Below are 11,221 nucleotides of genomic sequence, written 5' to 3'. Positions count from 1 at the left end.
AAGAAAACATACACAGGTATAAACCTCAAAGAATAATGCATATTACCTTTTCTGACGAGAAAACCTTTTTAGGCTTCATACCTCCACCCCAGGCTAGGCTTGATAACTTGCTGCTGTAAGTCGTTAGGCTGCCAGGTCCCTTCAGAAAGCGTTATCCTTAATGCTGCAATGCTACCGAGCGGTCCCGCAGCTAACACGCTGCCACCCGCTCTGGCTGCTTCCGGGAATGACGTTTCTCTTGGTGCCTGCCCAATCCTAAAAACAGCTGAAGTCTCGCGAGACTCGTGACGTCATGCCCAACCGAGAGGCAGAGAGAGGAGGAGAGCAAGGGCGGAAGAGCCCCTATGGCAGACTGCAACGTCTGCTTACAGCACCAGGGAGCGGCTCTAAGGGAGGTCCCCCTGCATATCTAAGCCCCCTTTAGAGGCCGCAATGCTCGCCGCTGGGTGGGAGAGGCTGAACCCGCCCAAGACTGCCTTAAAAGAAACAAGGTAACAAAAAGTGGCAGTTTAAAACGATGGAAAACAAAAAAGCAAACCTGTCCATCCGAGGACAGAAAAAAAGAGAATGGCGGGGGGGGGTGGGGTTCTTTAATTTATAAGCAGATCTGTCCTATGGGGTCAGGGGGCGGAGCCTAACCCAGGAGTATGCCGCCATCTCATCTCTCATCTCATTTTCTGCTAGGAAAGTGGTTTATAGTTGGAATTTATCATCAGTGAGAGTTACATTTTAGTCACTTCCTGTCTGAGTCAGGACTAAGTCAGCCACTTACATACCGGATATTTAACTCTTTCAGGCAGAGAAAGAAAAAAAAGGAACACAGCCTAGTTACTTGTGTACTAGGCACTTTACATACACGTCTATCTCATGTCACTTTAGGTATCCTTTAAGGCCTCTTTTCCACGGACAGATAATAGGCAGTGAAATGCCTCTCAAACTCCCACAATTGCTCACTGCTGCCTGACTACTGATTGCTGTTGCTGAGCACACAGTTCAACTGCCTGTGGAAGAGAGGCTTAAAGCTTCTAACCACGTTTAGCAAAGAATGGGGAAGGAATGGTCAGCAATCATCTGTTGTCAGAATACCATCCCAACAGGTCACTGGCTACATTTTGGAATAATCACTACCCAGACTATTACTTACTGGACTGTCACATGGTATTTTGAAATTCAGACATTTTACCAAATTTCTTATGGATTCTATCTAACCAATCTGTTCAGCTTAAAGTGCAATGTGAAGTCCACTCAGCCCTCCACTTGACAGGATCAGTGCTGGAATCACTCCAGCCCTAAATAGTAGAAATTGATAAAGTGGGGTTCCGCACAATGGTCCATACACGATAAACCTTTATAAGATCAGTACAAAATGGCACAACCTGTATGCTGACATGTTTCGGAGAGTCTTAGCATGCTATGATTAAGGACCATTGTGTGTCCGAAACATGTCAGCATACTTGTTGTAGCATTTTTTACTGGTCTAATGAAGGTTTATAGTCTATGGACGATTGTCAATATGTTCAGCTGCCAGATATTTGCCAGTCTCTCCATGCCCGTTAATCATATCAAGAAATAAATTGCATATTTACATTCTGTAGAGCATTACGAAGCCACAGATATGAAATATGATTAGGAAACAATGTATGCCTGAAAACCTTTATATCTCAGGGTGTGGATGTCCCATTTGCCTGGGAATTTCCTGGAATGTGTCAGAATATCTTTAATCACTTCTGAAAACATTGTTCTGCTAGCATTATCCATATTTCCATTAACTATTTAGAAAATATGCAGTGTAAAGGTCCGTACACACGCCGGACTGGAGGCAACGATGGGTCCGTCGTCACCTCCCGCTGGGTGGGCGTTCCAACGACAGTCCGGCGTGTGTGTGTACGCACTGTCGGCGGACTGATACGGCTGTTTCGCTCAGAAACAGCAGTATCAGTCCGCCGACAGTGCGTACACACGCCGGACTGTTGTTGGAACGCCCACCCAGCAGGAGGTGACGACGGACCCGTCGTTGCCTCCAGTCCGGCGTGTGTACGGACCTTAACACTGCAGCAGCTGTGTGTGGGCACAGGTAAGCTTTCTCTGAAGTTTCTACTCCAGTTTAGAGGAGGACATTTCTGCCTTTGATCGATGCAGACAAAGTCTAAAGCTGGCCATACATTGGCCCGATTTGCCGCCGTTTCGACAGCAAATTCGATCACTGGGATTGAATCTGCTGCCAATCGTTCGCGCTACACGCCAAATTTCAATCCATTTCGTCCGATCCTGTCGGTCGCTTAGTGCGGAAAATTACCGTCGATCGCCCGCGGGTAGGGAGCGCGTCGCTAGCGGCGTTCGATTGCCCGACGACCGGCACAATAGAGAGGCAATACATTACCTGCTCCGCCGGCGCGACTACCCCCGGTCACCGCTGCTCCGTGTCCGCGCTGGTCTCCGGCATGCTTCAGTTCCTCCTGCCCGGCAGGAAGTTTAAACAGTAGAGGGTGCTCTACTGTTTAAACTTCCTGCTGGGCAGGAAGAAGCAAAGCATGCCCGACCTGGAGACCAGAGCGCAGACAGAGCAGCGGTGACTGGGAGGACTCGCGCCGGCGGAGCAGGTAATGTATGCGGGGGTGGGGGGAGTGGCGGCAGCACCACCACAACAGATTGTGAACGGTTTCAGGCTGAAATCGGTTCACAATCTGTTTGCAGTAAAGGCAGCCATACGATCCCTCTCTGATCAGATTCCATCAGAGAGGGATCTGTCTGTTGGTCGAATCTGATGGCAAATCGACCAGTGTATGGCTACCTTAAAGTGATGTCTTATTAGTCCACAGGGGGCGATTACAAGCCAAAGGAAGGAGCTTTTGTTGAACATCTGAGAGCTAAACTAATTACCAGTTATGAGATTATCTTGCAGATTTATTGTCAGATCGATAATTTCCAACGTGTCCGATCTGATTTTCCATAGAAGTGAACGGAAAATCGATTGGAAATCAGATGGGACATGTTGGAAATAATTAATGTGGCAGAAAATCACCAGGCATAAGAAAGATTTGTTGTTCTGAAAAGTATAACTGTGTGAATGAGAGGACATATATATTCGATATCGGTCTTGGAAAAGATCTGGCAGACATCACAACTACAATATTGACCCGTGGATCTGTCTTTAAGCCCTCCCGACGCTTCAGCTCCAGGCCGACTCACAGAGACCATCTTCCAGCAGCGAGATGCCAGATCTCCAAACATTGGAAGGACATTACCCGCCTTCCATCTCAGCAGTGCAGCATTCAGTATAGCGGGTTATATAACCTACAATATCTGAGCCCCAGGATGAAGCTCTTTCATGAGCTCTGGGCTGGCGCTGCTGGTGAGGTTTCATCTTGTCTGTGGTTCTCGGGAACCCGATATATTTGCTCCGTGGTTGGCACTCTCTTCCTTTCTTCTCTTTCACCGTCTTCTTTTCTTCACCACTGAAAAGCTTCCAGGTATTAACAGCATCTAAACTGGACTAAGGCCTCGATTCATCAAGACTTATCGAATTAGTTAACAACAGTTTGGTAAAATACCGAATTCGTTAAGTTGATTTCAGGATTCATCAAATTTATCTACAGCTGTTAGCGAGCATTCGGTAATCATTCGTTAAAGAAGCGTTAAAACGGAAGAAAGTGCAATTCATGAAAGTGGGCGTGGTTTAGCGTTACATTTAGGATGAGTTCTCTCCATCACTGCTCTGTCGTTATTCCTGTCACATCATTGCTGACACAGAAGATGGAGCCATTGGAAGTGGTTATGTATCAGCTGAGAGTGATTCAGAGGCGCAGAAGGGCAAGAATAAGGAACCAGATCAATTTGCAGGACATGCATTTCTCCTGAATCATCTTGTAAGAGAACACAGGCAGTGCCGGGGTTAACTAATTTGCTAGCTGCACTATATTTTTTTTTTTTTTTTTTTAGAAAAGGCTCCTATCAAGCCGCAGCTGGCGAAATTGTGGGATTGTCCCAAGCCACTTCCAGAATCCTGGTCCAGGTGTTACGCCCTATTCAGAATGTTGCTACATGGTGTTCAAACCACTGCCTTTTACCCACAATTCCATGGGAATCTTATGGCCTTGTGTTAAATTACAGCTGTAAAATGGAAATATCGACACGTTACCGAATTGTATATTTTATCGAATTCCCACCAAATGTGGAAAAACTTTGATGAATACAACTAGAAATCGGTAAACTTCGAATTCAGTAATTTAACAAAGTGGAAAAAGCTATTGCAAAGACAATGATGAATCGAGGCCTTAGTCTTTGCTACAGCTGCACATTTACACTGAATATGTCCGCACTAACCTCTAGAAATATGGACAATTGTATTTATTACAGTTATAATAATGTCCACGGCACTCGAAATGAATTACACATCTTTATTACTCACATTAAAATACAACGCCATAGTGATTTTCGATCTTACGCTTCAATCAAGCACCTTCCTCTTTAAGACGCATCCATGCAACACCATACAGTACTCAGACTCACTGCAGGGAGGTGCTCTACAAAAAGGTTTAAAAAAGGGATCCCAGTAAAAGATCAAAAATATTAAATCAAAAAAAGGGTATTAACATTCCCTGATTGCTGGGCTGTAATTGGCTATATAGATTTGTAAACTAGCAATATAATGAAGTGACGTAGGATTCAGGTCCACAAGTTTATGAATTCATAGAGTGCTGCCTGGTTGTCAGCACATGTTTGGTAACAGGTGGAGGTTAGGTAACAAGGGTCCGCATACGTTACCCTTCCTGCAGACTGAGTACGTAAAGATCCCCGCACTGCCTCAATCCGCCTCCCTCTAGCCGGCTTTCTGAGTGGCGAGAGGCTGTGTGTGCGTGAATGACGACAAACTGAATCTTTCACACGGATCCTCGTGTTTCCTGTAGCGGAGATGATGCGCTCCACAGTGGTAGGATGATGCTCAGTGACATCACTGCTGCGTTATGGCGTAAGGACGCTAACGTTCCAAGGGGTACGCCCCTCTTCTTCAGTTTGTCATCATTCACGCACACACAGCCTCTCGGCACTCAGAAAGCCGGCTAGAGGGAGGCGGATTGAGGCAGTGCGGGGATCTTTACGTACTCAGTCTGCAGGAAGGGTAACGTATGCGGACCCTTGTTACCTAACCTCCACCTGTTACCAAACATGTGCTGACAACCAGGCAGCACTCTATGAATTCATAAACTTGTGGACCTGAATCCTACGTCACTTCATTATATTGCTAGTTTACAAATCTATATAGCCAATTACAGCCCAGCAATCAGGGAATGTTAATACCCTTTCTTTGATTTAATATTTTTGATCTTTTACTGGGATCCCTTTTTTAAACCTTTTTGTAGAGCACCTCCCTGCAGTGAGTCTGAGTACTGTATGGTGTTGCATGGATGCGTCTTAAAGCGGAAGGTGCTTGATTGAAGCCCAAGATCAAAAATCACTACTGCTTTGTATTTTAATGCGAATAATAAAGATGCATAATTCATTTTGAGCGCTGTGGACATTATTATAGATATTATCAGATTTTGAGGATTACCTAGTCCATAACAGCAGCTGATATTTCATTAAGGCGCGGATTGCTGTAATATTGAATTGTATTTATGTCAGCTCTTTTTATTTGCCGATTGGCTGAGAGCTCCTCTTGCACCTTTATAAAACTTTGAATAAAAACTTAAATACACAAAGAAATAACATACATTATTTATATCTCATACAGACCTCAGTGCAGCAAATACCCCTACATACTCCGGTAAACACAGTGCAGTAAGTCTGCCCCCCAGTGCCTTCTGCCCCGCCCTAACAATCTGTACAGCAATTATGGGACATCCTAGTACATTATAACCGAAATAGGCTGATCTGTGGTCCCCATGGTCCAGTCTGCCTATACAGTACACAATAATATAATCTCTGTACAACCCACAATGCTGCAGTCTCTGAATATAACAGGTCATGCAGTACACAATGCTGCTATACAACGTGCTGCAGTCTCTGTACATTGCGTGCGACGCTGCAGTCTCTGTATATCTCTATAACAAGTAACACAGTAAACAATGCTGCTATACAACATGCTGCAGTCTCTGTGGATCACGCGCAAAGCTGCAGTCTTCTGTGGATCACGCGCAAAGCTGCAGTCTTCTGTGGATCACGCGCAAAGCTGCAGTCTTCTGTAGATCACGCGCAAAGCTGCAGTCCTCCGTGGATCACGCGCAAAGCTGCAGTCTTCCGTGGATCACGCGCAAAGCTGCAGTCTTCCGTGGATCACGCGCAAAGCTGCAGTCTTCCGTGGATCACGCGCAAAGCTGCAGTCTTCCGTGGATCACGCGCAAAGCTGCAGTCTCTGTAGATCACGCGCAAAGCTGCAGTCTCTGCACATGATGACGGCAGCATTGTTACATCTCATCCGAGTGGTGCGGAGTGATGATAACACTCCGCGGTTTCTCCAGCCAGGGGGTCTTGTCTTGTACGACATGCAGCAGCTCCGGGGGGTCAGGTAAGGATGCCGGGGGCCGGTCAGGCTGCCCCTCTGCCGCTGGCTGCTTAGGCAGATCAGAGGAGGAGTTGCTGTTGATGGAGGGTTTGGATTCCGCGGTTCCGATGTCCTGGATCTCCGGAGTGTCATTCTGGGCTCCCTGCAGCGTTGCTTTCAGGTGGAGGTCCTGATGGGACAGGTCCAGGCGGGAGTCTGGCGGGAGGCTCACATGACTTTCCTGCAGAACATTATCCAGGCGGGGCTTCGGCGGGGGGCTCCCAGGATACAGAACATTATCCAGGCGGGGCTCCGGCGGGGGGCTCTGACCTGCTGCGTCCACAACGTGATCCGATGGGAGGTTCCGCAGCTGCCGGAATATGACTGAAACAGAAAACACACCATTAGAGAGAACAGCCAGAATATAGGCAAATTACCCAGCATCCCCTCTGGCAGCTAACAGAGACCATACTACACCAAAGTTACCATGAGACCCCTCCCCCCGGGCCCCCACATCTGAAAACCCTAACACCTCTGTAACGTGTTTCCCCGAAAATAAGACACTGTCATATTAATTTTTGCTCCATGAGATTTGCTAGGGCTTATATTTAGAGGACGTCTTATTTTTGGGGGAAACACTGGTAGTTTTCCTATACAAAATGTATATAGTGCATGCCATGCTGAAACACAAGCAGCATGCACAGAGCTTGTGGTTTGCAGATATTGGCTCTCACTTATAAGAAATTGATTCTGCTGATCATGTGAGCAAGTCTTTTTCTTGCAGGCAGAGAACTCTGTCAGGCTCCCCAGAGCTATGATAGGATAAGCTGTGTGTCATTGGAAGAGGTGATGAGGTGAAGTGCTGCTGCTGCTTATCAGTACAGATCAGGAGGGATGGCTCCAACAAAAACACAAATTGCCTGACAGATATACAGGACTGTAGAACTCACATTATACTGCTGCTCTCCTGTATCCAGGCTTTGTATTGAGGTGACTTGGTGGTGTCATGTGGGCTGCTGCTAGGGCTTACATTCGGGGGATGTCTTATATTTCAAGCATGCTAGGAATTCCTGCTAGGTCTTATGCTCAGTGGATGTCTTACTTTAGGGGAAACACAGTGTCACCAATATTATGTCTATTATCACAATGTCCTTGTTTTGCAGTATTATCCAGTAACTGTATTACAGTACAATCAGATTACATTCTATGCATATGATTTCTAATAGGTATTCCATTATACCACAGTGCATATGTACTCTTCCTAATCGAGATGCAAAGGGTAGGCAGTCTGTGGACAATTTCATATGTAAGAGCATCCATGTTCTGCTGCTCAGTCTGTGGCATGCTGTGAGGTACTGTGCGTGACAATCCAGCCCTGCCGTCCCGTCTGACCGGTTTGCTGAATCACAGATTATACAGTGACAGAGCGTGCCGATCCCATCTAATCTGCTGCCGTTACCATTCGGGGAATAGATGCAACCAAAGGCTGGAAACAGTGACCAGACTGACACTAAAGATCAGTCGCACTGCTGCTGACAATGTGGCAACCACTCACCAATCCCGTATTACTAGGCCACAGTTGCCAAGCAGGTCTCATAGACTAGAGACTTCTGGAGGCAAATCCACAGTAAACGGTTAAGATTGGTTGATGATGCCCATATATGTACGTTTGCCATTGTCTGTGCAATCAAAAAGGAAAATGATCTAATTTGGTTGAAATAATCAAATTGGCGCAAGTTGGTCAGAGTAATCGATTTTGCTTGAAAATCGAGGTAGTTACTGCCACCATCCTCCAAGATTATAATGGGATGAAGGAATCCGGCGCTACCATAATATAGCAGCCAGCCCAACCACGTCCGATCTTCTCCAGTCACCATTCGGGGAATAGTCACTGCCGATGGCTTGAAGACTGTGAGCAGTGTGACGCTAAAGAAGAGTTACTGGGTCGTATGATGCAATCTCGATTGTATAAACAACTGATAAACTATCATTGATTTTGCGCAGGAAATTGGGTACTAGCTAACCATAGAGGGAATAAAACGTATTTTACAACATAGCTAGCCAATCAACAATTTATAAGAAATAATAAACAATGCGATATTATGACTTTCCGGAGGGCAGATCCTTTGTAGCAACAATCAGATGACCAGAACAGACACAAGACTGAATGATAAAATCGTTAGTTTTATTCTGAAACTACATCCACACAAATATACTTTACAACCAGCAGGTAAATATACCCGTCTGTCAGAACAGACTGGTTGATAGAGATGAAAAAGGAAATCTTATAATACAGTTCAAAATATCGTTATTGGTAGTTCATGTGGCAATCAAAAGCCTTTGGAGGAAAGTCCAAGATGGCCACTTGCCATGCGGCCAAAGGCCTTTGTGAGAAGGGAAACGCCAAGATGGCCACTTGCCATGCGGCCGGAGGCCTTTGTGAGAAGGGAAACGCCAAGATGGCCGCTTGCCATGCGGCCGGAGGCCTTTGTGAGAAGGGAAAGTCCAAGATGGCCACTTGCCATGCGGCCGGAGGCCTTTGTGAGAAGGGAAAGTCCAAGATGGCCACTTGCCATGCGGCCGGAGGCCTTTGTGAGAAGGGAAGGGCCAAGATGGCCACTTGCCATGCGGCCGGAGGCCTTTGTGAGAAGGGAAACGCCAAGATGGCCGCTTGCCATGCGGCCGGAGGCCTTTGTGAGAAGGGAAGGGCCAAGATGGCCACTTGCCATGCGGCCGGAGGCCTTTGTGAGAAGGGAAAGTCCAAGATGGCCACTTGCCATGCGGCCGGAGGCCTTTGTGAGAAGGGAAACGCCAAGATGGCCGCTTGCCATGCGGCCGGAGGCCTTTGTGAGAAGGGAAAGTCCAAGATGGCCACTTGCCATGCGGCCGGAGGCCTTTGTGAGAAGGGAAGGGCCAAGATGGCCACTTGCCATGCGGCCGGAGGCCTTTGTGAGAAGGGAAACGCCAAGATGGCCACTTGCCATGCGGCCGGAGGCCTTTGTGAGAAGGGAAACGCCAAGATGGCCGCTTGCCATGCGGCCGGAGGCCTTTGTGAGAAGGGAAACGCCAAGATGGCCACTTGCCATGCGGCCGGAGGCCTTTGTGAGAAGGGAAAGTCCAAGATGGCCACTTGCCATGCGGCCGGAGGCCTTTGTGAGAAGGGAAAGTCCAAGATGGCCACTTGCCATGCGGCCGGAGGCCTTTGTGAGAAGGGAAAGGCCAAGATGGCCGCTTGCCATGCGGCCGGAGGCCTTTGTGAGAAGGGAAAGTCCAAGATGGCCACTTGCCATGCGGCCGGAGGCCTTTGTGAGAAGGGAAGGGCCAAGATGGCCACTTGCCATGCGGCCGGAGGCCTTTGTGAGAAGGGAAACGCCAAGATGGCCACTTGCCATGCGGCCGGAGGCCTTTGTGAGAAGGGAAACGCCAAGATGGCCGCTTACCATGCGGCCGGAGGCCTTTGTGAGAAGGGAAAGTCCAAGATGGCCGCTTGCCATGCGGCCGGAGGCCTTTGTGAGAAGGGAAACGCCAAGATGGCCGCTTGCCATGCGGCCGGAGGCCTTTGTGAGAAGGGAAAGGCCAAGATGGCCACTTGCCATGCGGCCGGAGGCCTTTGTGAGAAGGGAAACGCCAAGATGGCCGCTTGCCATGCGGCCGGAGGCCTTTGTGAGAAGGGAAAGTCCAAGATGGCCACTTGCCATGCGGCCGGAGGCCTTTGTGAGAAGGGAAAGGCCAAGATGGCCACTTGCCATGCGGCCGGAGGCCTTTGTGAGAAGGGAAACGCCAAGATGGCCGCTTGCCAGAATCCAGCTGGCTTGTCACATAGTAGTTGACACAGATTCAAGGTAAGCTCAGTGTGTCATTGTGTTTTATCCATCACTGTAGCTGGGAGGAGCTATGACACGTACAAGTCCAGCCTTGTGAAATTGGAACAGGGGCTGTCATGTCCTTAAAGTGAACCAGAGACGAAGCACCCTTGTGTATTTTACCATAGAAATCAGTGGGAACATTAGAGAAAACATTTACCATGCTCTCTGTTCCATCCTCACTGCTAAAAGTGTCTGTTATCTAGCTGAGATAAGAATCCCGGACTGAGCATTGAGTCTGGCTTTGCTATAATGACTCAGCTATAATGATTCCTGAGCAAAGCCAGCAGGGGGCAGGCTTGGACTTGAAGACAGCAAAGACCACAGTCTCAGCTATAATTATTCTGTAGCAAAGCCAGACCGACTGCTTAGTCGGGATTCTTATCTTAGAGGTGATAACAGGCAAATTAAACAGAGAACAATGTAACAAAGGGCAGATTAGGTGTTTACTGTCATGTTCCCACTGATTTATAAGGTAAAATACATGAGGTTGCTTCATCTCTGGTTCTCTTTAAAAAGCCCAAAAATTGGCCGGATTCTTGTTATGCCGTCTTTCTGTGCCTGTATGGTCAAAGAAAACCTAGACTGCATTTTCACAATCTGCATAATTTTATCAATCTTGATATGAAATATGGCGGGGTAGCCATTCAGGGTGCCCGGGAACGTTTATTCCTCCTATTGGGAGGAATCTTGGATGAGCAGGAATTTCCCGAGCATGTGTCAGGAGATACTCGGTGAGGCCTGGAAAGGTGGTTCATTTAGTATATACCGAAACCATGAGATATTGTAAAACTGCCTATTATTAAATATAGTCTTGTAGGTTGGTTGAACTCCTGTGAGCATGCAGCTGGACTGATAAGGATCAGTCCTGTACCCC

The 11,221-nt window shown here is 47.5% G+C and overlaps 1 protein-coding gene across 1 annotated transcript in view; it reads right to left on the bottom strand.

The window, feature by feature from the left end:
- Nucleotides 1-5,602: 5,602 nt before the first annotated feature.
- Nucleotides 5,603-11,221, bottom strand: part of CREB3 (cAMP responsive element binding protein 3) — a 59,695-nt gene continuing 54,076 nt past the window's right edge. The window contains exon 10 of the mRNA XM_068253429.1: nt 5,603-6,865. Within this exon, the coding sequence (XP_068109530.1) occupies nt 6,405-6,865 (461 nt within the window). The 3' untranslated portion in view covers nt 5,603-6,404. The remainder of the gene's footprint in view (nt 6,866-11,221) is intronic.

The sequence above is a fragment of the Hyperolius riggenbachi genome, chromosome 1 (assembly GCF_040937935.1).
Source record: "Hyperolius riggenbachi isolate aHypRig1 chromosome 1, aHypRig1.pri, whole genome shotgun sequence".
Lineage (NCBI taxonomy): Eukaryota > Metazoa > Chordata > Amphibia > Anura > Hyperoliidae > Hyperolius > Hyperolius riggenbachi.
The sequence above is the reverse complement of the archived record's forward strand: the minus strand, read 5'-3'. Positions and strand labels throughout refer to the sequence as shown.